The sequence below is a fragment of the Hydractinia symbiolongicarpus genome, chromosome 12 (assembly GCF_029227915.1).
Source record: "Hydractinia symbiolongicarpus strain clone_291-10 chromosome 12, HSymV2.1, whole genome shotgun sequence".
Classification (NCBI taxonomy): Eukaryota; Metazoa; Cnidaria; class Hydrozoa; order Anthoathecata; family Hydractiniidae; genus Hydractinia; species Hydractinia symbiolongicarpus.
In genome coordinates this window covers 24,632,400-24,659,619 of record NC_079886.1, presented here as the reverse complement: position 1 = coordinate 24,659,619, position 27,220 = coordinate 24,632,400, and the positions used below count along the sequence as shown (strand labels likewise).

Here is a 27,220-nt window from a genome sequence, read left to right as displayed (position 1 = left end):
GCCAAAACATGGCAAAAGTAATAAGGTGAAGGAAACAGGTTAAAGGATTAGTTTTACGTCTGAATGGTCACCTATTTGATTCCAATTTTAAAACATTTATCTAGTAAGGTTTCTAGTTTCTCGAATTTTTCTTTAAAGGAAACCTGTTTATAAGAAACTAGAGGCTGGAGCTTTCAAAAAATAAGAAACGTTCAGTACTGGATTTTTTTAGGCTTCAAAAAAATGAAGAAACTAATAAAATTATTTCAATGAAATATTATCTCATGAAATCTTTGAACATACGCTTGTGTGAACGTTGAGATTTCTTTATTTCTTTAAAGAAGAACTATGTGAATTCGAGTTAGTTTCTACCGACTGGTAGCCTTGTGAAGCGTTGGCTTCCAGTGCAGGAAGTCTTGGGTTCCAACCCCGTGCTAGGAATCCCTTCGCAGAACCCTCGTTGATAGCGGTACCAATAAGAATTGAAGAGGTCATCCTGGGTAAATAATTTCAATAAAAATAATAATAATTTCGTGGTGGGTTTTACTTCTGATCTTACCATCTGAGTTATTACATAACGTAAAAACTGAATTAAGAAGATGCTGATCCATCCTTTTATCAACCTTGCTCCCAAACCACAATAAGACTTATTATTACAAGACATACTCTCCTTCATGAAGACTAGAAGCGAGGTTATCAAAATCTTCAATTTCAAAAGTAAAATTCTCATGCATGTTATTACAAATCAAAAATAATACTTCAACACATTCTCGACCCCAGAGCTCTTTGTGAAAAACCTACTTTCGAGGTTTTAATCTTAAAGAGCTAAGGACGAGAATAACTTCTTCAACACATACATAGAAAAACACGGTGTATAAAACCATTGGCGTTTTCTCATTTGCGCTGGAATGGCAAAAAAATTTAATTATTTCTCTGCTTCTTTTTTGTGTTTATTATAGCTACAGGTGCTGTTTTTTCTCTAAAAACACCATAACTTCTGCTGCCATTATATTTTTATTAATAATTTGTAAACATCAGCAACTCAAAAAAAAGTCGCAGTTTTCTCTCTTTCTAGACGTTGAAACATTCGAATTAAACTTCCGCCATTTTTGTGTGCAGTTTTATTGAGTTAGTAATTTTAATTCTCTATATTTTGTTTTTTTTTAAGTTTTTTACAAATTTTAGTTATAAATTTTAGTGATTTTCTTTTAACTCATGATGTCATTTAACTGACTGTCAGTGTATGCCGATTAATATACTCTTTTTAGATCAGGATTGACTACCATGTTAATCAAAATCTTGCTGGCCACGTGGTATATCATTTCCATCATCAACAGCACATGTGAGTTGAAGATATTCTTATCCCGTATTTGGGCTACCTTTTTTTAAAAAAAGTTTGGGGCGACAGAATAAAAATTCAAAAGTGCCGAAATCAAGTCAGTTAGACTTAATTTCAATCAATAATTATGAAATAGACTTTTTAATTTTGTATTAATATTTGTATTAATAAATAGACTTTTTTAGATTCTCTGTTAACTGTTAGAATAAATAGCTTTTCAAAACTTTGTTCCTGTTTCATGTCGTTAGGAGCACTTTTCACAACAACCTCCTTCGTAGGAGTTTTAGCGTATAACTGGGGTTGCATGATTTTCGTCTGTTTGTGTGCGTGTTCCGTCGTTGAGCTTATTTCCATTTATCTTTACTATAAGAATCCAGAAGAACAGGTGTAGAAAGTATGTTCATCGATATCCCAACTCATATCTACTATGCTTTTTTTCTAAGATTGCTCTTGGGACAACTGGACTGTCTGGACAGATTGTTCAAAGGATTGTGATTCAGGAATACGAACAAGAAGCCGAAGTTGCAGCACAGCATCGTGTAGTGGTGAAAGTGGCCAGTCTGAAGCTTGCAATATACAAGCGTGTTCTGTAACAAGTAAGATGGTCAGACGTACTTAAATAAAAAATGTATACTCTTTTAACTAAATGTTTGGTCCCTCCATGCTACGGCCTTAACACCAGGAGTACCACTTATAATCTCTCATTTCATATTATCGCGCTTTTTTCTAAAGTGTGTTTTAAAACTTATCCAATTTCTTAGCACCACGTCCTCACGTGACATGCAACCGTTCATTATATAAAAAGATTGGCTGCACACCACGGATATATACAGGACAAAGTGTTGTTATCAATGACATGGATTTTACTCCTGATCCAGATGGAAAGTTTTATCAAATTAGTTGGACTAATTATCAACAGTCTCTTCACAGGTGAGATATTTACAGTCATTGCCAATATTGAGCTATGGGTTAAAATAAAACCGAGAACCAGTACGATAAAAAGTGATTACTCCGCCATTAAATTGCATTAATACATTTAAAAAAAAAAAAATTTTGTTTATAGCTTGGTCTGCCGTTGCGTCAAATTCTCGAAAGCACTTCGTCGAAATTATTTCGCTATAAATTTTTGGGGTGAATGCTGGTCATCCAATAGCGTCTACGATCTAGACTCATTTAAGTCAATGACCAATATGAATCACTGTATGGGGCCTAATCCAACAGATCTGTGCGTGGATGCTGGTGTGTATGATTGCTCTGCAAAAGACCCGTATTCATACATCTACGAAATAGTGGACCCTATAGGTATTTAATTATATATTACTTCAACAGGAAACAATCTACTTATTACTTTTATACCGTTCGTAACACTGTTTTCTTTCGGCCTTCAAAATATAACTTTTAATTGCTTAATATTGCTTAAGTAGGCCAGTAATTTGTCCGACAAACAGGGAGCTTGAATTTGTAGAATGTAGCTTCAAAAAAAAAAATTAAAACTATTTTCTATAATATTAATATATAAATATAACCATTCAAGATCAACCTCGCTTCCAGGGTCTTGTGGTTCCTGAGCCGTTATCAACAAGTCAAAATGCCCTGAGAACGAAGTCGCATTCAAGATACTATAATAACCAAGACAGGAGTCCTGATGTTCATTCTGTCAATATTTCAGAATATTTCAGTTTGTCCTGTCGAACTTATGAGAACTGATGTTTTGGATTATTTCAAGTTAAAAATTTCTTCGTTCTTTTGCGCTCGCTCAATTACGCAAGTTTGTTAGTGCTAATCTGCTTTTCAATAAATTTCATTTTTTTCAATTTCTTTTTATCTTTCTACTAGATAATACTTAGGGTTGGTTACTGTCAGCATTTTTACTGCGTGATAATTGCTGAATTAACAACTTCGTTCACAGGAATTTTTAGTTGTTTTTTATCGAGAATGTCAGGAGTTCCCGTTCGAAACTTAAGAGAATTCTAGAGATGAGTTTGCTAATTTTAACAATAATATCTTAGTCGATGGACAATGGGGAGCTTGGCAAGAAGCGACAGAATGCAGCGCAGATTGTCTTGGTGGAACAAAACAAAGAACGAGATCATGTGACCATCCTCCACCAATGAATAATGGAAATGATTGTGTTGGTGCATCCACTGAAACTATGGCTTGCAATCTTGGACCTTGCACAAGTATGTAAATTGAGCTAGTTTAACGCCGTTTTGTAATATTCAAACATTTCTAAATGTCAAACCCTTTTTTATCAAAAGCTTTTCTGAATGAATTTATTGAGTAGAAATTGACTCGTATACTTTTAAAATTGTTTCATTATAGCGGGGAGTGTGCACGTGACCTGCAATCGAACGAACTATCGTAAGGTAGGTTGCTATCCACGTGTTAATACTGGTCAGTCAGTTGTCATCAGTGACATGGATGTCTTCCCTGATCCAAATGGAAAGTACTACAAGATTGTGTGGCAAGAATACCCACAGTCGCTACATAGGTACCACTCATTTTAAGACGGCTTACGAATTATTTATGTTCTAAGTAAGTTTACCCACGGACAGTTTTAACGTTGGCGCTTACGAAACTGTTTTAACCCTATGTTCCTCAACTTTTTCAAGTAGTGCGACCTAGACAGTAGTTTTTACAGGTAAATTGGTCACCTTGTTTTGAATATAAAGTTATAAAAGCTAATTTAAAGATAATTTCTCTTGATGTGTTCTTTATATAGAGCTCTTCTCTAGCAGCATCTTGTCATTCTAGACGCCAGAGGTCTTTGAGATTAAAACCTCAAAACTTTCGAGGTTTTAATCTCAAAGAATTCGGGGGACGAGAATGATATTTTGTCTTTTTGCCGCGAAAAAAAATCATGCTTCTGTCGCAAGAAATAGCAAATGCGATATATTATTAATCGCCTTTGTTGTGAAAGGCGAAAACGCGCAGAATTTCCAGGGGTCAACAATTAGCGTATTCCAACAAGAAAATTTTATTGAGATTGAAACGGGAGATTAAAGGGGAAATTCTGAAGGTGTTCCGAAGTCTTGAAACATACCCATAAATTTCTCAACAGTTTTTAATAGTTGTGAAAGAAATTTTCATATGGCTGATATCAAAGTTGTAGATAGTTTCAGAGTAGTTTTAGGTTGAAGAAGATTTTTATATTTGTCATTGTTATTTTTAGTGTGGTGTGCCGATGTGCTGAATTAGTTAAGTCAAGGCGTCAAAACTACTTCGTTATCAACCACTGGGGTGAATGTTGGTCGTCCAAGGATTACTATGGTTTAGATACAATCAAAGCAGGCCAGGAACAGGAGTCGGCATGTATAGGACCGAATTACAGTGACAGCTGTAAAAACAATGGGGCGTTTGATTGCACTGGAGTTGATCCGTACTCGTACTTGTACAAAATAGTCGACCCGATAGGTAAATGCTGTTTTTTAACTGTTCTTTTATATGACTAGTCGTTAGCCCGTGGAATACCTGCGCAGCTAAGCTGCCATTTTGCGTGACAGACAGACGGACGGACAGACGTATACGTGTATTATAATATAGACTAGCCGTTAACCCGTGGAAAAATCCACGGGGTCGCCCGTCCTTTATATACCGCATTTCGTGTTTCCGTAACAGGACGCGGCTTTCGCGGACAGACAGACAAAATACGGCTATTATTAAAGAGATAGTCGTTAGTGCAAAGTGGATAAAAATATATTGCATTTGATATTCGTGCCTCCGTAACATCATTTTCTCCACGGGGTCGCCCGTCGCGTTCGCTCGTCCTTTAAATTTACCCGTCGCAACAAAGTGGACAAAAATATATCGCATTTGGTATTGGTGCGCATTTTAAAAATTTCGTGATTCCGGTACGGGACGCGGCTCTCGCGGACACAGACAAAATACGGCTATTATTAAAGAGACTAGTCGTTAGCCCGTGGAAAAATCCACGGGTTCGCCTGTCCTTTAAATTCACCTGTCGCAACAAAGTGGACAAAAATATATCGCATTTGGTATTAGTGCGCATTATAAAAATTTCGTGATTCCGTTACGGGACGCGGCTCTCGCGGACACACAGACAAAATACGGCTATTATTAAAGAGATAGATGTTAAATAAACAGACCTGAAAATGGGACCAGACGAGTTACACGTTTCTTTCAATTTTTACGAGAATGAATTATGGAATCTGGCGAAACAACTTTAAGTACCCAGATGTAACGACTAAATAATTCATACCGCTTTTGTTACAACCTTGTTTCCAGGTCATTTTACCGTTTTTGTTTAATTTTCCGCAATAACATCTGAAACCCGGGGGAGGATTATACTCTTGCTGGTCTAAATTGATTGTGTCATATACTTTGAATCCTAGAACCCAGTCTTTCGCTGCAGATTTCTTGTAATCCCTTGATGGTTGGCCAAAGAATTTAATTGTTGAAACTAATGCGAGAGAAATTATCGCCTTTTTGTCATTTTGTAGAAAAAAAACTAAAATATTTCGCACTCTTTGAACTCGCGAAAATCTCTTACATCATCACATTGGAAAATTCTTGTTGTATTCTCTCATAAAAGTAGAATACTCCTTTCAACTGTTCCGTATTTATTTCTAGTCGATGGGCAATGGGGAGCCTGGCAAGATGCCACAGAATGCAGTGTAGATTGTCTTGGTGGAACAAAAAAGAGAACAAGATCATGTGACCATCCTCCACCAATGAATAATGGGAGTGATTGTGTTGGTAATTCGGCTGACACAGTTGTTTGTAATACTGGATCGTGCACATGTAAGTTTTATGGTATAATTTTAGCGCAGGAAAATTAGCAATCCAGATAAATCAATAAAATACTTTAAAATATTATTTCAAATGTATTGGTAAATCTAATCTAAAATCTGTATATAGAAACAAAATGCTTGCAATATATCGAGAATGCTAGAACTGGTGTTAACAAATTTTAAAAAGCACACACACAAGGAAGTTGCTGTGTGCTTTGGCAGACGTAAACAAATATGGCAACCAGAGATGCCGATGTTGTTCCTGGGTTAAACTTTTTAATTTCCTAAAATTGCAATTTCACGGATTCTTAAATCAACGAACAACGATGTTTGAAACTTAGAGGAGAATGCAAAATTCGCGAAAATGGCGAAACTTAAAACTTAATGTAGTTGCAGAAAAAGCATGTACCATATGTAACCTTATAAATTCCGTTATCTTTTTCTTCACTCAGCGTCTCGTCCTCACATGACATGCAACCGAACAACGTACAAGAAGGTTGGGTGCTATTCACGTGTTAACGCAGGCCAATCAATTGTCGTGAATCATATGGATGCACAACCTGATGTTGATGGAAAGTTTTACGTGATCAATTGGTTTGAATATCAGCAATCTTTGCACACGTGAGTGGGACCACGCTTTATCGTATCACAACAGTGTTTAGGCCGAGGTCAAAAGCAAAAATTTACAACTTAGACGTAGACAGGAAACACAAGCAAAATTAGGCATGGTTTTGCACTAAGAATTATTCGTACAATCTCGGCTTCATCAACCTCAATCCCAGCCTTTTCTACGTTATAATATTTACAAGAAAGGAAAAGAGCTTGGTGTCGAATGGTGTATTATTGATGCTATTTACTATAAGCCAAATTCTCGCATGGATGTTTTTTCGTGAAAGATTTGATTTAGAGAATGTAACAAAGTTCATTTCTATGTTAAGATAACCTTGGAAACGAGTGGGCCTCTGCAATAGCCTTAATCTTCACAATCTACTGATTATATATCTTTACAACCTCTTACATATTGTGTTTGTCTCTGCTTAGTTTGGTGTGTAGATGTGCTGATCTAGTGAAAGCCATGCATCAGAACTACTTTGTAATAAATTACTGGGGAGAATGTTGGTCCTCCGCAAATTACTACGACCTGGATATGGTCAAGTCTGGAAAGATTGGGGATAGCTGTCGCGGCCCTGAACCAAATGACATTTGTTCCGACCATACAAATTTCGAATGTACTGGAAAAGACCCGTACTCGTATCTCTACGAAATAGTCAATCCTATAGGTAAGAGTATCATTGACAATCAATTTAAAAACCGATAAAGCTGGAATCAGATTATTCTTATGATTTTCTTTCTTTTAGTTGATGGACAATGGAATAATTGGGGAAATTGGTTAGAATGTAGCGCAGATTGTCTTGGTGGAACAAAACAGAGAACACGATCATGTGACCATCCTCCACCAATGAACAATGGAAGTGATTGTATAGGTGCATCTACTGAAACTATAGCTTGCAATCTTGGACCTTGCACAGGTATGTCTATCGGATCTTCAAATTTTCCCAAAAGAATTTATTATAACCTTTTTAATGGCAAATTGGAAAGGGAGGATGAGGGGTGCATTTATAAGTGCAGCTTACTCTATCAAAAATTTCCATACGTTTTGGTAGGAATATTTAAGTTTAATTTTTAAATGTAATCTTTCTCGAAAATACATATCCTGAAGAGACTAACTTATGTTTTTGTCGGGCATAATTTTTTGTTGGACAAAATTTCAACTTTAAAAAACTCTCGCTCTACAAAGTTTAAGGTAGCTGTCATTGAAATGAAAATTATGTCCTGTGCACTTAAGCAAAACGATGAGAAGCAAAATAGGAAGAAAAAAAGGGTTCCCTTAATTGAAATTTACCGGAAAAAAATTTTTTATTTTTTTGTAATCTATGTAGAAAACCATATCTTTTGGTACGTCTTTCAACATTTCATGTTAAATGACGTTATGCATCCTTCTATTTTAGTTCCACGTCCACCCTCCTCTTGTGATCGGTCTAATTTTACCATGGCTGGCTGTTTCCCTCGAGTCTATACACGTCAGGCACTTGTCTTGAGTGATTTAGATTGGAAACCAGACCCTGATGGGAAATTTTATCAAATTATTTGGCCTAAATATCAACAATCTTTGCATAGGTACGCGAGAACAATTTTTTTGACACTTTTATTTTTATGTACGAGAATCTCTGCTTTATTTCATATAGAACCAAGTTATAATTTCCGCCATGAAGTAACGCCTTTCCCAGAAGAAGCTGATGGCGGGACAATTTACATATATATGTTTGTTGATATTATAACCACTCAAATCTTATTTCACAAATGGAACACATTTTTTTACACAGTTTGGTTTGTCGTTGTGCAGCTTTTGTGAAAGCCACGCATCAAAACTACTTTACAATCAATTATTGGGGAGAATGTTGGTCATCTCCGCAATATTATGACTTGGAGATGGTAAAGGCGGGAATAAACGACTCTTCAATGTGTATTGGACCAGAAGCTGTTGATGTTTGCAACGATTCCCATAACTTGGAATGCAGTGGAAAGGAGCTTTACTCTTACGTCTACGAAATAGTTGAGCCAATAGGTAATGCATATTTTCCAGGAGTCAGGGACGAAAAGTCGAACAGAATTTTGTAAAAAATCCATTAGTTCTATATCGACTTTGATACCAAACAATGCTTCAGGATACCTATTTTTTACCGCGATTATCTCTTTTGTATCGCAGTATACACTTCGTTCTCAGTTCTCTTCTGGGTAATTGTAGATTTCACTATTAGTAAAATTTTACATTATTAGTGGATGGAGTTTGGAGCGAATGGGAAAGTTGGAGTAACTGCAATTCTGATTGTTTAAAAAATAGAACAAGAAAGTGTGACAATCCACCACCAATGAATAATGGTTCGTCTTGTTCGGGAAATTACACAGAAATAGCAGATTGCAAAGTTACAAATTGTGCAGGTACAGTGAAATCTATTATTGAAGATGAGACAACACGGAATATCATTTTTCCTTTGGTAATCTTAATGAAATTACTGACGCATATTTATTAGCACTGTGATTTAAATAACCGTAATGCTTCTAATAAATGAGGGATGTTTTAGGAAACGTTTAATTCGGTTTCCTGTATTGTGACTTTTATATTGACATGATAAATTTCAATCTGACTCTATTTTGCAATAGTTTACTCGTCAATGTTTGCAGCAAATTTAGGTAGGATCTTACCTTACAAGATTATTATGTTCACGAAGGGATTTGATCGAATTTGCGCAAATAAGTACTTTTCGACAATAAGGAAAATATGGTTGTATATAATCGTTTATATTAAAAAATCTGTCTTTTAAGGGAATAAGATATGATTAATTAACTTTTTAAAAGTTTTCATAAAATTTTAAGTAATTTATTTTCGCGAATGGTGCCCATTGAAACTTTACTCAAATAATTTAATTTTATAATAGTGGAAAATCGCGAAATTCTTAAAATCATGTGAATATTTAATTGTGTAATATTCTTATTTGGTAAGATTCAAATTCTCACGTGTGAATTGTTACTGACAACGGAAGAATACCCCTTTTTTGAGCTTTAAGGTCTTTTTGGCTAAGCTACTGTATTTTCTCTATTTAACACCCTGGGCGTTAATAAAAATTTTAAGATGTTTTGAGGCGGCGTTAGATGGAGAAGGGTGTTAAATACAGAGGGGGCGTTAAGTAGAGAAAATACGGTATTCTTCAAGTTAGGAAATTTCACAATATCTGGGTGACTTGTACATCTCCAAAAGTGGTGGTGCTGTAGCCCATTGGTTATAAAAAAAGCTATTTACCGTGTTGGGTTTTGATTTAGTAAATGGTTCCTGGTCTCAATGGAGTGTATTTACTGAGTGCAGTCAAAGCTGTGAAGGTGGTGTAAAAAACAGAACAAGAACTTGCACCAATCCTGTGCCTGCTTTTGGTGGATTAAACTGTTCTGGTAATTATACAGATGTCCAAGCATGTAACCAGGAGGCGTGCAGCTGTAAGTTAACCATGCTAACAACGTATTTTTATGTTTTTCTTTTATAAGCAGCTTGCTTGTGTTATATGATGCTAAAGTGTTCGGAAAGAAATGTTTTGAGAATGTACATAATCCATTATCAAAGGGAACTTTTGAGACTATTCTTCCTTTGCATTGCTGTGTGTTTTTAACCCCTTAGTTTCAAACACGAGTTGTTGGTATCTAGCATTACTTACTGCAAATAACGAAATATTCGGTGCTTTCGCGAAATTGGAAAAAATCGCTAAAATTTAGTTACAAAAATTTCCATAAAACGCGTTTGGGTAAAGTTTATTCTGGCGAAATATTTCTTAATACTTCATGCGAGCGGCTAACGATGACAACAGTAGCTAACGACTGGGGCGTCAAATAGGTAGAAACGCATTTGCACATATCATCAAATGCGTAACTGCGACAATGACTATCGTTATACTGGATGTCAGAGACCGAAAATTCTTCGAAAGAAATTTATGACCACTAAACGCAGAAAATGTTTTTCCAGGGTTAGAAGTTGATAATATTTCTTACAATTGCATTGATATTGACAGACTACACAAAAACATTTATATGGCGTCTAAGGTTTAAATCTACTTTCTGCCGCACAAGTGCCATAGGGAACGTTAACCGCACATGTAAAATTCGCTGAAGTGAGGATGAAAATGTCTTTCTGTATTGTTGTTCCAAGCGCTACAGATGTTTGAATTTCAAGCAATGTTTATTTTAATTTGTTGCTTAGATACGACAATAATTTGTTGGAATCACATTGTCACTTTATCATGTCGTCATGGCAACCATATATCTGTGCTATCAAGCGCATCTAGTGAAGCGAGTTCGTCATGTAATAGTTCAATAACACATCGTAACGAAACTTTTCTTATAACGGATGAAATAAAGCTTGTTTGTGAAAACCATCAAAACTGCACACTAAATCCTGTGAAGTTACTGACATGGAAACAAACTGGACAACACATAGAAGTACATCACGCCTGTCTACCAGACGAAAAGTATTAAATTATTCTTATATTCTCCTTCCTTTTAAACTTGTCGCTCCTTGAGAATAAGAATAATAATGTGTACACATGTCAAAAATATTGTTTCAGATCAAGTACCTCGTCTTTTTATAACCACAACCTTGTTCCTAGGACCTCGTTTCACTTCCTGATATCCTGGGGACCAGGCAGAGTACTCATTGTTTTTCTTCACACGAATGTCGTTAAATATAGAAACAATTTTTCAGGTTGGCAAATCAAAAAATCATATGCAACGCAAGGCCGGGACAATATCTAACATGTCTCAACTCAAGCATCTCAATATTATCCGCGAATTACGGCAGGACGTCAGATGACGCATGCCAATTTGGAGAATACACGTCAACGTCAAACTGCCGTTATAATGTGATGGAAGAAGTAAGAGATTTATGCGAAGGGAGAGGGGAATGTTTTTTGGAGATAAATAAGAAGAGGTATTTAGACACATGTAGAGGCGTCACGAAATATCTTGAAGTCAACTACACCTGTATAGAAAGGTAAGTTGAACTTTGAAGCAAATAAGGTAAATGGATGCAATGTCTTGTTCGATATATCGCAAGAAGGCTGTGGGCGTTTGTTCTGTTTCACACTTGCCAGTCCATACTTTGCCTCCGAATGCAATACGATCACCTTTTTCCCATGCTTTTTGAACATAGCTGTGTGAGTAACTTGTATTAAAAATTCTGCAATACATTTTCTTTTTAGCACAATCAAAAGAGACATCCACTGCGCCAACACTTTATCACAAATAGCTTGCAATTCTTCCTTCATTTCGATTCGCGACGTTTTCTTTGGGCGTCGAAATCATTTCTTTTGTGGAAGACAAAGCGAGATGTGCAATAACACGATTAGTGATAAAATGATAATATTTTTAAAGAAACACTGTGATGGTGAACACATCTGTTCAATAGATGCGACTACAGACAAGTTTGGAAGAAAATGCACAGGGATATCGTCCTATATGGATATATCATACGACTGTGTAGAAAAAGTGTAAAAATTATATTCAATTTAATCACACTCCTCCACGATAATTTCTTTCAAATAACATTGTGGAGGAGAGTAAATAAGCCTAAATGCAATGAAAACCAAAACACCTCTGCGACAGATTTTATTAACATTGTTCTAACAACAAACTGATTCAGGCGAAGTATACATTCACCCTATCGTTTCATAATAATCATGATTTTGTACAAATTATAATAAAAATTGTATTTTTTATCGGATGTAAATAGATTTCATTTTGTTGTTTTTACACAATCACTACGATTACTTCGCTATCATTTAATATTCCACTGGTTACCTTGGTTTGTTAGTGTTAGGTGCAATGTAACTTGCAAATGTGCGTACAATATTCCGTACACTGTACCGCTTCCTGATTGATGTCAAATTCTTCGTCTTCCGCCACTGAGGCATACTATCGTCACTCTTAGGCCATTACAAACAGTCTTTGTCTATTTACGCCTAACTGGACACACTGATTGATTATGAAAGGGCTTCGTGTTTTTTTTTTGAAGTCGATACGTAATCTCTACGAGGGTTCCTTGACAGGTCTTCTCCACAGGTATCTTTCTCCTTATCAGCACTATCGGTCGTAGTCCGTCAGTTTCGGAAATTTAAGGTGCGTGACGGTGTTACCTGTTGGAACAGCCAATGCAATTCTATTTTGACATACCACAGGTGTCGCTATAATTAGGCCCGCCGTCGGTGACGGGTCATAGACGACGCTTGAAACTATAACACGCGACACGACGTTTAGCAAGATGACGTTGTCCTATTTAGATATTCATTAAACAAACAATTAGTTTAAATAATTAGAAATTGCTCCATTCCACACTACCTGCTAACAAGTACTGTTAATGGCATCTTTTAACGTACACGGTTTATATAAAATCTCTTCATGCAAAAAGCAACAGAAAAAATGAATCCCAAGTCCTCACGGTAAAATGACTAAAGTTAACGTGACTTAAAAGCAAAGACAACTTTATTCTAAGCCAAGGATGATTTTTTTTCAAAAAAATGTACCTTTGTGACAGCAGCCAAGGAGTACCTCGCCAATGAGACTATTTCATACGCTCCTCCGTATGGCATCTAAAACAAGAAAGTAGCACGTGTTTTAACAGTTGCGCTTAGAAACTAACGTGTTTAAATATATCTTCTCTCGAAATGTTTGTTATAGCGGAGTTACGGAGTTTGCTTCGTAATCACAAGGCACGTGGTTCGGTTCACTAATATCATTTTCTAGCATTGGGTCATTTATGTAATCAATTTGGTACGGAAAATGTTCAACAGATATAGTTGGGTAGGTGGAAAAAATGAAGTGTAGTACCGCCAAAGGATCATTATGAAGCAAAAAGCTTGTATAGTATATTAGATATATAAGTCTAAATAAAAATGTATCCTAAACTGTTTCAGAATGGATGTCTTAATAAAAGGCTGTAATGTCACTGGAACATGTTTTCCGTGCCCAATGGATATGAGCGTCGCCACTAAACTGCTATTCGCTATTCATTTTTTGCATCTTAAGATATTTAGCTTGAAATATTTCTACCTTATAACATTGACCGTAATGATGTAATAACGTGGTCAGCATAATTACGGATTTCAAGTATTTAAATTATAACTTAAAAAAGAAAAACAATTGTTAAAAAAAATCAAAGGACTTGATAAACATCTTCCCAACCCAAATGCGATTCACTACTATAGACGGGCGAAACAGTTAAGTTAAAGAAAACATCAAAAAAAAAAAAACAGCTGAAGCCTACATACCAAATTAAGTTGCCACCATTTTATGTAACCTTCTTTTAGCCATACAGTGAGCACACCATCATACGCTAAGACAGCGATGTAGTCATCATCTGAAGACACAGACATAACTTCATCATCGCCACAGCTGAGTGATTTTACTGTTTGACCAAGCGAGTTTAAAATGTAAACATTACCAACGGAAGTTCCAATGATGGCCATTTCTGGACTAAGCTATAGTAACACACACATTTTTAATGTTTTTACTGTTAAAAGAGAACGATGCAACAGCGACAATTAGGCATCGACAACAACGACATTAAACAGCAACAACGAGAACAACAACGACGACAACCAACATATAAAAGAACAGGCAGCTACAACGACGACGACAACAAGTCACCACCACCTCCACTAACAACAAAGACAAGGCAACAACAACAAACGACAACGACGACAAAGTCAACGACAAGCGCCAATCACAACCACGGCTGCAAAAGACGAAAAAAGCAACAAAAATGACAGCCAAAGCAACAACCACGACAACAACAACGAACAAAAAACAATGACGAACAACAACGACGACGAACAACAGCAATGACGAACAACAACGACGACGAACATCAGCAATGACGAACAACAACAACGAAGAACAACAACAATGACGAACAACAACGACGACGAACAACAGCAATGACGAACAACAACGACGACGAACATCAGCAATGACGAACAACAACGACGACGAACAACAGCAATGACGAACAACAACGACGACGAACAAAAAACAATGACGAACAACAACAACGACGAACAACAGCAATGACGAACAACAACAACGACGAACAACAGCAACAACGACGACGAACAACAGCAATGACGAACAACAACCACGACGAACAAAAAACAATGACGAACAACAACAACGACGAACAACAGCAACAACGACGACGAACAACAGCAATGACGAACAACAACGACGACGAACAAAAAACAATGACGAACAACAACAACGACGAACAACAGCAATGAAGAACAACAACAACGACGAACGAACAACGATGACAACAACAACAACACCATAAAATACGCACCTCTACTTTAATAGCAGTTACTTCTTGATCTCTTGGAAGTTGTGATTGTAGAGGAATGCCACCATCATCGCTTGCCCGCAACACCTTCAAAAATAACGTTTGTGAGACGGCTCTTAAGAAACAAGCAAACTGCGACAAAAACGGAAACGTTTTTTTAAGAAAATATCTTACAAATTTTATTTCAAACTAAGTCCTGAACCATTGTTAAAGTCCGAACTCTTTTGCTTGACATTTACTTAAAGGGAGCCCAAGGTATAAAATGATGTTGGACAAGTTATGATCAGCAAAAAATTAAGAGGTATCATTTTGGCAAAAAATTTTATGTTAATCAATTCATCTTTATAATATCTATGCATTGATAAAGTTTAAATGCACAACAACAACAGGTCTAAAATTACTGATGACAGTAAATGTCAAAATTTGCTATTACTCAAATATCATAATTTATGCAACATAATTAAATCTGAAATTCTTTAAATGTAAATATTTTAAGAACGAAAAGAGCTTCTTAAAAAAACTAGCTCTATAATATAAGTCCAACATCATTTTATACCTCGGGTTTCCTTTAAGTTTATTAACCAAGGATATCTTCTCTCACCTTGACTTGTCCTTGCAATGAGACAACATATATCTTGTCGATAGCTATGTCCATGTATATGATAGAGCTGTGCGATATAACTACACTTCTGGAAATTTCAATTTCACGTGATGCATGAGAAGAGTTTGGTAACGAGTTTGTCCTTTTGTGACCAACATTCTTTGTTTTGATGTGACAAAATTCCACCACGCCATTTTTATGGGCGATTACAAATCTTAAACTGTAAAAATTAAAAATGGTTGAAAAAAAGTTAGATTCGGTAGAGTACGCCGGATAAAAAATGCGGCGAACGTTGACGAAGCTGGTTTTCAATTAACTGAAGCAAACTATATGGACAGTGGATGCACTTACCATGATATAATTTTAACGCTTACAACACCCGACGTATTCCTACTTTCGTGGACGCACTGCAAAGAATGATTTTCCAGTGAATAGACCTGGAGGAGAAAAGAAATGTTGGACGAGAGTTTCCATAAATTACGTGTCTAGATAACCTTACGAAGATGAAATAAATATGACAGAAATGAACCACGACACTATAGCTTGAATATAAATTAAAAATATATCGAGATATAAAAGCTCTTCGCCTAAGGGAGAGGCGAACTGCATACAGCACCGGCTGCGGAATAAAAGACCTAAAATATAAAACAGTCTGTTAAAAACTAAAGCAAAAAAAGTAAAGAAACATTCGTGAATAAAGATGAAGCAACCATATTGCGCGTTCGATTTGTTGTTGATTGTTTCCGGTCTGTATATTTATCTAAATTTGTCGTAACAAGTTTATCGTTCGAAGCTTGTAGTATTTTGTTGAAAAGTGACTCAAAACTTGAAAAAAATATTGTTGTTGATCATGACAGATATTTCTTAAGTTCAGAAAAGTTTAAACGAAGGTTATAAAATGGTGTTATTTAGAGTACGTAAAATACTCAAAGACCTTTTTTTAAATTTTACTGGTATATTATTTTCGCCCCATACAGCTATAAAAATTATGTAAAAATGTTGTTAGAAAGATATATAGATTCTTAGTTGGGAAATATAATTATTTATTTGTTATTGAAGTAGTTATCTTAGTAGATTTAATTTTTTTCTCTAGCCTAAAATTTATTTTCTGGCCGCCACAAAATAGTTTTTCGTTCGCCTCTCCTTCAAAGAAAGTGTATAAACACAATAACACACATTCGTAAAATTTTGGTCCACATTACATCACCCCTTTTAAAGTGTAAGTTTTTGTAAGGTTAAACACAAATAACAAGCGCTATATTCCATACCTCGACTGTACCATTGTCACATCCCACAATTAAAACATCTGACTTGTAAGCAAGTGACCACACAGCTCTCGGTAGCTGCTGCGTGGAAAAGTCAGGACGATTTATAATATTTTCTTGTGATGGTAAAGAGAGAGTGCTGACACTGCGAGAGATGCGCAGATTTTGTACTTCTTTACATCTGAAACAAAAAACAAAATGTTTCTTAAGTTTGGCAGAGGGGATGTTAATAGTAAGAGCTAGCTTACGTTGAGCCTATGTCAAAATGAGTCCTGAAAGGCCCGTACACCATCAAAGTCACTCACCTACGATTAATATGAAAACTGCACTCTCCATCGTAGAGGTCCCACACATACACGGCACCATTGTTGAACGCACAGACCAAAGAATCCGTTTCGTCAACAACCATTTTGATTAGCTTGTACAAAAATCGCTTTGACGAGCTGGGAACGGAGAGTTTTTTCTTTACGCAAGTGTAAACATCAGTTTTGTGTTGAAGTTGCTGCAACACTGACTGCAGAGCACTGCCCAATTTGTATGCCACGGTAAGAAACATAATACAACACACTGCTATGATCGGCTTTGATGTTTCTTGCAAGAAAATGAGAATTCGGTAAAACACGTGTTTGTCACGTGGTACAAAGATGGTAGGCTTTAGCAACGCGGAAGGTATGTTAACTAATACATCAATTTGCGGTAACACCACAATGTTTCTAAAATAAAACAATAAATAAACAAATTAAATAAAAGGAAAGATAACTGTTAAAAAAACAGGGATTAACCAAGTTAAAAGAAACATCGTTTTTAGAATCGGGATTCGATTACATCCCAAAAAGTGTGACTTCTTACCCATTTTTAAATCGGCGTGTAAATGGCTGCATTTTAAAAGGATTTTTCTAAATGCTGTTACCATGTTTAGCATGTTGTAAAGGTGTTCTGAATTTTCTAATGATCGAACATGCTCAAAATGATATAGGGATTAAAAACAAGCAGAGTCATTTAAAACTTTAGTGTAGCCACTGTCTGAACCAATACCAGAAAAAACTGAAAAACTTAGAATTACAAGAGAAGAATTGTATAGTTTTAAACAGCTGGTCAGTTTCTTGATGCTGGCTCTGAAAGCATTGATCGGAAAATCTGAACTCGCAGCATGATAAACTAAATTATTAGCTCGCAGCTAATAATTTAGTTTTAATTACTCAGCTCAAGTGAAATTTTTTTACCAGGTGGGTACCCAGGAACACATGGCATTACAAGACAGCGTTGCCACTCTTTTTATAAAGTCAAATTTAAGAAGATTTAAGACTTCCAATGAGAACTTTTTCCATTTTTTAGAAAAATAACAGCGTTTTTAAAAAAACATTTCCATATTACAAAAAATAATGAGAAAATCTTAGAATTCATGCCACGAGCGAAGAACAAATTTATGCTGTACAAATGTAGTATTTCTATCCATTAAAAAATAAAAACACGTGACAGATTGTAAAATTAAAATTGAGGAGATTTGAGAAAATAATTGTTCAAAAGTCCACTTTCAAGGAGTTTGAAAACGAGGTTTTAATTTTAGAGGACAAGTGATAAGTTTTAAGTAGATTTTCGCGAAATTGAGAAGAATTAAGAAGTGTTGAGGAGTGTTAAGGAGACGTGGTCACACTGAAAAACTTAAGAAGTGTTAAGGAGTGTTAAGGAGACGTGGACACACTGAAAAACGCTACCTACTTTTCATTCAAATGTACGAAATAATAATTGAACAGTTCTGGCCAGTGTTTTCCACATAAAAACAACCACGACACAATATTTTCTTTATAGTAAACATCACCGTCCGTCCAACAAGACATTTGATTGGTAGTTCTGTTTGTGATGATGTTGATTTGTTTGTTCTGCACTGCACTCACCATCTCTTGAATAGGTAGAGTCAACGTCAGAATAAAGTAAAGCACGATTAAAACCTAAAAAAATATAAGAGAATATAAAGTTGTCTATCATTTAAAAAAGAAAAGCTAAATTAAAAAATCGGACTCATGTTAACTTGGCGGAAATCCTTCAAGATCTCAAACAATGCCTCGAGGTCACAAGTCTTTGTCAGACACGGCTTTAACCATATCATGATGCGATTATTCTGAAAATAACTGCTGTTGAATTTTAACTTTGCCTTGATGTCTTTTAACGTAGAGCTTTCGCAGCCTACACGCTATGGAGTGTTCAGCAGGTGAGGTTGTTTGGCAAGCACAGCAAACACGGCCATTCCTACTTAATAATAGCCGTATTTTGTGCGTTGAAAAAGGATGAAGCAGCCTTTTTCCGGTCGTCTGCAGAGTAGATTTCTCCACAAACCAATGAAACTATTTCATCTTAATACCTGAAAAATTATATACTAACTTGGCGATTCATTTACAATGCTTTACGCAAACTTAAAGCACATGTCTTTATAATCATGCGAAAGTCACATTTAGAGACCCACATGCAACTTGGTGGCAATTTCTTTTGTCTTTAAGATGGGCTATTTACTCGCTGATGGGTTAAACTTATTTTTGTTATACAAATGGATCAATGACACCTTCAATATTTAGAAACAAAAAAAGAAACTTTTATCCTATCTTCTACCGTTGACCCGGCTTACCATGACTGTCCGTTGCAACACACGATATCGTGCAAAGCTGAACGCCATTTTCACTGCAGCAGAGAATCGACCTGCCCTTTGCTGCGTCATTTGTTTGATACCTGTAAAAAAACAAAAACATTTTGACGATATGAAAAATATTAAGACTATTGACGAATAATGACGTTATAAAGATGATATCATTGAGAGGAGGATTTAACAGCCGGTCGAAAACAAAACATTGTCACTTGATATCATGAAATCCACTGGACGTTTTCTAATGACGTAACGAAGTTCAGGTTATGAAAACAACATTGCTATAAAAATGTGCAAGCTCTGATCTCTCTCAAGAGTCTGCAAGCTTTACTAGCAGTCTTTTATTTAAAAAAAATAATTTTCTTTTTTCTTTTTATAAAAACCACGATAAAAAATGAGAACACGTCTGGACTGTTCGTACAAATTAAGAGCATTGATACTAATATGATGGGCCCACAGTGACATTAGCACTAACTTCTTTTGCAGAATAAAAACACTTTGCAAATAAAATCAGAATTATACCCACCGCCTGGTTTTTCAATGTCAATATAAAAAGCATATTTCCAAGCAGAACGGTTAGTGAAAGGGAGTCCAACCTATGGATGCAGAAAAATGAATACATTCTGGTGCGGAAATGACTTACTATTTTAAAAATGGAAAATACATTTTCTTTGGGGAAAAAATAGAAACACAAGCATTATAATTACGGTAAATTTCACTACTACATAATACAAACTTTTAAAAGTTAAAATAATACCCTGCAACACTTTACCTTCTTCTATTTGTACGAACAGTCAATAATTAAAATAATTTTCATATTTTCTTGGGGTTTTAATAGGTACATTTAAATGCAATGTTTCGAAATTTAAATCAGCATTAGAAAGTCTTGCAGTAATAAGTCTGAAAATATAAAATATGTTACACCTTTTACCATACCTCAGCTCTTCGAATATCAACAGCGAGAATTGGTGTAAAGAAAGTCATTTGAAGAAAGAAGTCTGACAGGTAGCATGCCAGAGCGAACACAGAAAACTCCTGCAACAAACAAAAGAAATAAAAAAACATTACATATTGTTTTTTTTAATTAAATTTTAAAATAAGCATGAGGACAAAAATTAGAAATTTATTGCAAAAAAGAGTTATACTAAAGACTAGGTTTTTTTTTCTGATCTCAAGTAGCTTATTTTTTAGTCAATATCCAGATCTGAAATTGCTTATTTTTTAGTCAATATCAAGATCTGAAGTTGCTTATTTTTTAGTCAATTTCCAGATCTGAAGTTGCTTAATGTTTAATTTTATTCAACTAATTTTCGTATTTTATTTAAGAAGGGAAAAGAAGAAAAGAAAAAAGTCATACTTTTGGTGAAAGAGGGTTCTTAAAAATAAACTGAAGTGTTCAACAAAGAAATTATTGTAGTTTTCTTTTCCTGGAGTTTTATTTATTTACTTTAAAAGCATGTCTCTTTTTACTATCGCAACAATCTCGAGCTCATATTTGAACAGAAAAGTTGCAAGGCGTTTACGACATTTCCAATTTATTGCACAAATTTTCGGTGGCTTCCGCACACCATGATCACGTACAGAGGTATTTTTTATAAAATTACAAATGAAATTATATAAAATGACAAATCATGAACAATACAAAAATGTCATGCTAGAATAGTTCCAAAAGCAACGAAGTAATGGTTTTATTGAGAGGAGCTTTATCTCGGTTAATCAGTAGGCTCTCCTTCAAAGTTAACTTAAAATCATTACTGCTGTTGCATAACACGGAAAAATTGCAAAGGGATGGAGCATAATCACAATTGTTTTCCTTGTTTTCCTGTTTTCACTCAACGTTCTGCGCCACATTCTTCAGCAATTTTTTAAATCCAGTTTAGAAGAAACGTGTATGCTAATCAACATCTCATATTTTCTTCAAAGCAGCATAAAGACACCTGATACTACACTGCAAATATAATATATACTCACAGACAGCAACAAAACACATACCTGTACCCCTTTTACACGAGAGATATAACCCACACAAAGTAACAACAATTCAACAACTAAATTTTTCGTAATATACCATCCTTCCATACCCAAGCCTGAAAAACGACACAAAGAAAATAAAGTTCTGGAAAAAATCATGCAAATAAATACAGAAAAACAATTAAAAGAAAATATTAGCTTATAGATTAAAATTTAGTTTAGAAATCTTTTTGTTACCAGTTTTCATGTTGAACAGTATAATAAAGTCTAAAGTCAAAAATACAGACGAAGCTGAACTTCTTAACTAAGGGATTTGTATTTTACAGTAAAGCATATGTGTGTTATGAATACGTGTTTTTTAAAAGCAACTTGATTGATAAATATAGGCCTTAAATTCGTTTAAAAAATAAGCAACTTGCTTAGTAATCTTTAGACTACAACATCTATCCTTGAATACTTTCTTCTAAATAAGCAAACTTCGCAGTTGGAATGTCCCAGTTGGAATGTAGGAACATTTTCCTCACAAGCAAGATAAACCAAAATTTTTTTGTTTGTATTTTATACTGACGAAAGTAATCCAATGGTATCCACTATGTCAATAGTACGCGGGTACAAAAAGGTGCTAGGCAACCAGTTAAGCAATTTAATGATTAAAAGGGTCTCTACCGTAAGGTCTGACGCAAAAAGGGAGGCTGCTTATAAAAAACGTGCATCTATTCTATTTGTTTATAATGTTATGGTGCTATTTTGTTATAGCTTCGCCAAGAAGTTAACATGCAGCTGATTAAAACCACCAGTTATTTGAATCAGCTTTGCAACAAAAGCCAGATATGCTTTTAACAATGTATCACTTTAGATATATGATTGGTTGATGTTGGTCTAAATTATTAAAATTACTCGTGACAAGAACTCATGTCATGGTATAATAATTCCCATTAAAAAATATACCATACTATAAAATCTGATACCTCTTGCTACTCTGTCTTTTACTTGCAAATCTTTTCTGGTTGTCATCACAGATTTTGTAATAATCCAAAAATTCTCGATACCAATCAAAATAACAACATATGGAAATATTTCACTAGAAAATAAAAAGGCAGGCTTTGTAAAGGTTGTATTTATTTAAATACCTCTTCAATACCTAGAATACCTCTTGAGATAAAATGATTCATGCTAATACCAAAATGGTCCTAACAACACTTGCCTGTATCAATCACGTTTTTATTGTCCCACATATTATCTAGTTAAACATCTATGAAAGTTCTACGTTTTCTCTTTAATTTCTACTTAATTCCCATAAAACGAACAGCAGAAACAATATTTGTAGTAATCAAAACTTACCCAACATTCAATGTTGTTGGCAAGACATCAAATGTAGCACAGATCCCGATAGCCATCGTGAACGATAAGATGCAATTCATGACAGCAGAGAATGCCAAACCCCAACGCGTTCGGATTAAATCAAGTTTGGCTGTAAATTTAAAAAGGGACAATGTAAAGCAGGATTAGGTTTGCCACTTCTTTTTTAAAATGAGGATGACGAAGAATTTACAGCACGTACTACAATGTATAAAAATTTAAAGCAACAAAACCTACCATAAGTGTGTAAATATTCCAAATTGAAATGGAAAAACACATACATTGTGCGCTGTACAAAATTAAGGTATTATAACATATTATAATTTTAAGGAGAAATGAGAATTTGTGCTTTTTGCAGTAAAATAAAGATTATTTCTATTTCTAGAATTAAGAAGCATTTCAATTCAAGGATAATGGTAATTTAATGGTAATTTAAAAGAAGAATCTCTGATTAGAAAGTCCCACTAAGAAATTGATTTTAACTTTTGCAAGGTAAAGAGTGAGCACACACATTGATTATCACTACAATCCTACTATAATTGCTTAGTGATGGCAGGAGATATAGGAGGGAGACTTAGACATTATAAAATAATTAACTTGGTAATAAAGGCCATCTGAGGAACATAAAAAACACATTAGATTCTAAAACGGCCAACATTATAACCTCAGTTGTCTACAACCAAAAACATTGCAATGGCAAAGTAAAAAAGAGATACTGTAAAAGTAATCTTACCAACTGAAAACCACAAATAGAAGAAAACAACAACATATGCTATGGTTAATGGGATCAACTCAGCAGGGCCTGCTTCGTATGAAAGCTGAAAGTAAAACAAATAATAAACCATATAAAAATGACGAATTCCATTAAACACAACAAAGGCAACGACATTTCAGCACAAGGAAACTCTGTTCGTATTAACAATAATAAAATAAAACGTTTTTTATTTGTGGTAACAGACATGCCCCAGCGAGCTTTCCTCAAGACAAATCTTCTTCCTTGCAAAATACACCGTCCACGCAGGACGGTGTTTTTTGCATAGTCTGTTACGATAGTCTAAAGTTTCACTTTTGTTTTCTTTAACTCCATTATGCAGAAAATATGTTCCCATTTTTTAAAAAATAATTATTTTAAAAAGCCTGATGAAATAATTTTTCATAAAAGTAAAAAAATGAGAGTATATTTGTAAAAATGCATTTAAAAGGTAGAAATTGTTATATTCAACGAAACACACAACAAAATATACTAGGGAATAACTAATTAGATTGCTGAAAATGAAAATTACCTCTCTGTAGCTATTTAACAATCAGCCTCAAAGGAAAACATGATCTTGAATTTTGGTACAAAGATTATAAAAAATTTCAAGTTACAAAGATCCACTTTCTTATTTATGCTTACTTATGCTTACTTATTTATGTTTCTTATTTGTGTCACAAAATAGAAATACACCAACTCAGAAGAAAAATTATTGAGAATTTGTTTAAAGTGATTGCTTTATAAAATATCATTGTGCTACCATGATTGAAAATGTGATGTCACTTTATTCATGAACTCTACTTAAATCAGAATAAGATTTTATTACTGTAGGACACAACGTATAGGTACAAACATTTGCAAGTCAAAAAATGTACATTTTCTATTTAACTTTTGCAAATGACAAAAAATAGGGCAATGTGAGAGGCATAAACTTTCTCAAATAAGAAATAGAAAAAAAAATCCTTCTATATAAACTTTCATAAGGACAAGTATAATAAGAGTAAGTATAATGAATATTCGTACAGCCATGGTGAATAATAAGATGCAATTCATCACAGCAGAAAATGCCAAACCCCAACATGAGAACACATTTAACAAAGTTTCATAGATTGCTCCTTACCTTGTAATAAATTTTATGACCTTTTTCTTCAGGTACTGATACTTTTGTGTTAAAAGCATCAGATTTCAAATCAGCAATTATCAAGTCCTGGAATCTAGAGATTAACAATGACTTTAAATTTTTTCAGTTAAATGCTTTAAAAATGTTGCATTAGAATCATCCAACAAAGACAATAAGCAAGAGAAACTGCAGATAGTAAAACATCTTTAGTGCAAGTCAGAAAGCTTTTTAAATGTTTTAAAGATGTCCTTACACTTACCAAGAAATATCGTTTAAATCATTAACTATGTAATAAACACACCTTTTTTTGCAACAAATCTGTTGGCAAAAAAGATACCCAAACCTTTTATTGTGCTTTTTCAAAAACAGCGTAAACATGAAGGAAATTGTTGTTGAATTTAGTCGATTTCGACCAACATGAGTAAAGCGCTGCATCGGGTAACCCATGGTCAACTCTAAATTAATCAAAACTATAAATACATATGATAAATACATATGATTAAAAGAAATACATTTTCTCCAATGTATAATGCGGTCATTTTAGAAAAAAAAATTAAAATTTATAACATACCTTGAAATGGAACTGTAAAGTCACTAAGAGACATCTCACTGGAACGAATAACACATAATCAATGGTTTTAGAATGGGGCATTAATGAAATAAAAGAGTAAAGGGAAAGGGGTGAAAAAAGGAATTAGGGCAATGACATATTTTTATACTCAAACTAATTTAATTTTAAAATCTAATCTTATTTTCTTCTGCAAACAAACACACAATTTTTCTCAATTTTTCTTTTTTTAAACTTCCATTGATTGGATGATAAAAATTAAAACATAACATACCTTTGACCATTGTCAAACAAAACATTTGGTGATACAAACAAACACTCCAGCAAGTAAAACCGCCTCATTCTAAGGTCGTTGTGTATGCTGCCTTTCACATATTTTATACGCTTCTTTAATGCTTTCATAGATGGTGGATCTCGATATAACTTTAAACATGACTCATCCCAGATTTCGTCAAAGTGTCCTTTTGGTTGTCTAAAAGAAAGCTCAGTTGCTAACTACTATTCATTGCTCAGTTAATTACTTACTTTTTTAGATTTTACCATGGGCCCTTGTTTTCTGGGATGGCAAAGATGCAATGACGATGATTATTTATGGACATTGCAATATAAAACATGTGTGTGTTAAGCATTGCAGACTGGTTTTATTAATGACAAATATTTATAAATATTATTTAAACTCATTTACCTGAGAGATTTTTCTAAACGATGCATTGCAGGTAGCTGTAAAATACTCTCAATAATATCCTCACTGGATAACCGAGTTTTTCCTTTAATGGTTGCATTAACTTTTATTTGTTGAATGTAAGCAAAAACCTAGAAGAAATTATTCACTATAACCACACTTTAACATACCAATACAGAAACCGGTCAATAATTTTCCACGGACATAATACAAAGCAGACTAAAGACCGGATACTCAATCCACCAGCATCCAACACAGTGCTAACAACAGTGCTAACATAAATGCACAATTTTGTTCTTTATTTACAAAACAACAAACAAACAAACTTACATTGTCATGCTGTTGATCAACACTTGTTTTAGAAACAACAGTGTTGTAATTCACTTGAATTCTTTGAAACAAGAATGCCAAAATCTTCTCAAAAATAGGGAAACTTGTCAAGGGTAAGCTGAATAAAAAAAGGAGATGGTGTTTTTCGTCAGTGTGTCAAGCTCTACCAAAAGAGGCAATGTGGTAAAAAAATTAAAAAAAAATTTTTTTAATATAACACAGGTCCATTCCGACATTACCAAAATTTATTTCTTAAAATGTTCCTCTCCCTATTTGAAATGGAATTTTAAAAGAAGGCTACAATATTCCTGGATATTATCATCATTCATCATCATTCTCGGCTTAACGTCCGTTTTCCATGCTAGCATGGGTTGGACGGGGTATATTAATGACCCTCTTCCAATCTGATCTATCTTAGTGTCATTTGACTAAAACACATAAAAAGTAAATTAACACCTTACCTGCAAAATATAATAATGACACAGCTCATCAAAATCAGCATTAAGGGATGCGTTGAACAGAATAATCCATATTGATAATAATGTCGCCCAATGTAATGACGCAGAAGATCTTTTTTGAATGTAAAATATGAAATCACTTTCATTGTCTAAACATATTCATCAATGTGTATTTTTAGTCTTATTTATATCTTAAAAACAAGAAGTCAAGATTATAACAAGGTAAAGTCCTTAGAGCGTAAAGCTTGTTCTTACTAGGAAGTTAATCAGGTCTATAGTTGCATCTAGAATAGTCTAGACACAACTAGGCACCAGTGAGTATGGCTTAAACCCTTATTTTGCCGTTTTTGCAAGTGCCTATTTTTTCATGTCAAAAATTGCTATAAATATTATGGACAAATGGCTATAAAAATGGCTATAAATGGCTATAAATATTTTTGACATATAGAATAAATATTATTTCATGTTTTTTTATA

At 34.5% G+C, this 27,220-nt stretch overlaps 2 protein-coding genes across 3 annotated transcripts; one reads left to right on the top strand and one right to left on the bottom strand.

The window, feature by feature from the left end:
• The first annotated feature begins 835 nt into the window (after positions 1 to 835).
• On the top strand, positions 836 to 12,425 carry LOC130622515 (uncharacterized). Its single transcript, XM_057437973.1, has 19 exons — positions 836 to 1,107; positions 1,248 to 1,321; positions 1,762 to 1,914; positions 2,080 to 2,248; positions 2,382 to 2,620; positions 3,328 to 3,498; positions 3,641 to 3,809; positions 4,491 to 4,732; positions 5,909 to 6,079; positions 6,522 to 6,690; positions 7,111 to 7,349; positions 7,428 to 7,598; positions 8,079 to 8,247; positions 8,454 to 8,695; positions 8,908 to 9,069; positions 9,949 to 10,119; positions 10,874 to 11,141; positions 11,375 to 11,662; positions 11,871 to 12,425. Exons 2-19 carry the CDS (start codon positions 1,264 to 1,266, stop codon positions 12,160 to 12,162), a joined length of 3,543 nt encoding a protein of 1,180 aa, XP_057293956.1. The 5' UTR covers positions 836 to 1,107; positions 1,248 to 1,263; the 3' UTR covers positions 12,163 to 12,425.
• On the bottom strand, positions 12,264 to 26,955 carry LOC130622516 (sterol regulatory element-binding protein cleavage-activating protein-like). Of its 2 annotated transcripts, XM_057437974.1 has the most exons (23): positions 26,748 to 26,955; positions 26,287 to 26,404; positions 25,960 to 26,087; positions 25,549 to 25,746; positions 25,278 to 25,315; positions 25,050 to 25,161; positions 24,707 to 24,800; positions 23,566 to 23,650; positions 22,815 to 22,944; positions 22,442 to 22,554; positions 21,495 to 21,589; positions 20,439 to 20,537; positions 20,029 to 20,098; positions 19,488 to 19,588; positions 18,587 to 18,816; positions 17,173 to 17,580; positions 16,871 to 17,048; positions 15,954 to 16,039; positions 15,603 to 15,822; positions 15,005 to 15,088; positions 13,935 to 14,144; positions 13,191 to 13,256; positions 12,264 to 12,939 (listed from the first exon to the last, which is right to left on the bottom strand). In XM_057437974.1, the coding sequence occupies exons 1-23, from the start codon at positions 26,888 to 26,890 to the stop codon at positions 12,751 to 12,753; spliced, it is 3,195 nt and encodes a 1,064-aa protein (XP_057293957.1). In that variant the 5' UTR covers positions 26,891 to 26,955; the 3' UTR covers positions 12,264 to 12,750. The 2 variants fall into 2 exon arrangements, with proteins under 2 accessions (XP_057293957.1, XP_057293958.1); XM_057437975.1 differs by lacking the exons at positions 13,935 to 14,144; positions 15,005 to 15,088.
• Positions 26,956 to 27,220: the final 265 nt, after the last annotated feature.

What these genes read in the sequence shown, in the direction of transcription:
- LOC130622516 (XM_057437974.1), bottom strand. Translation starts at nt 26,890, where the DNA reads ATGAAAGTGATTTCATATTTTACATTCAAAAAAGATCTTCTGCGTCAT. An exon ending in TAACTGCTATTAAAGTAGAG is followed by an intron (nt 14,145 to 15,004) that starts GTGCGTATTTTA and finishes GTGTTACTATAG; the next exon opens with CTTAGTCCAGAAATGGCCAT. An exon ending in CCTTGGCTGCTGTCACAAAG is followed by an intron (nt 12,940 to 13,190) that starts GTACATTTTTTT and finishes ATATCTAAATAG; the next exon opens with GACAACGTCATCTTGCTAAA.
- LOC130622515 (XM_057437973.1), top strand. Translation starts at nt 1,264, where the DNA reads ATGTTAATCAAAATCTTGCTGGCCACGTGGTATATCATTTCCATCATC. An exon ending in TATCAACAGTCTCTTCACAG is followed by an intron (nt 2,249 to 2,381) that starts GTGAGATATTTA and finishes TTTTGTTTATAG; the next exon opens with CTTGGTCTGCCGTTGCGTCA. An exon ending in GCCTGTCTACCAGACGAAAA is followed by an intron (nt 11,142 to 11,374) that starts GTATTAAATTAT and finishes ACAATTTTTCAG; the next exon opens with GTTGGCAAATCAAAAAATCA.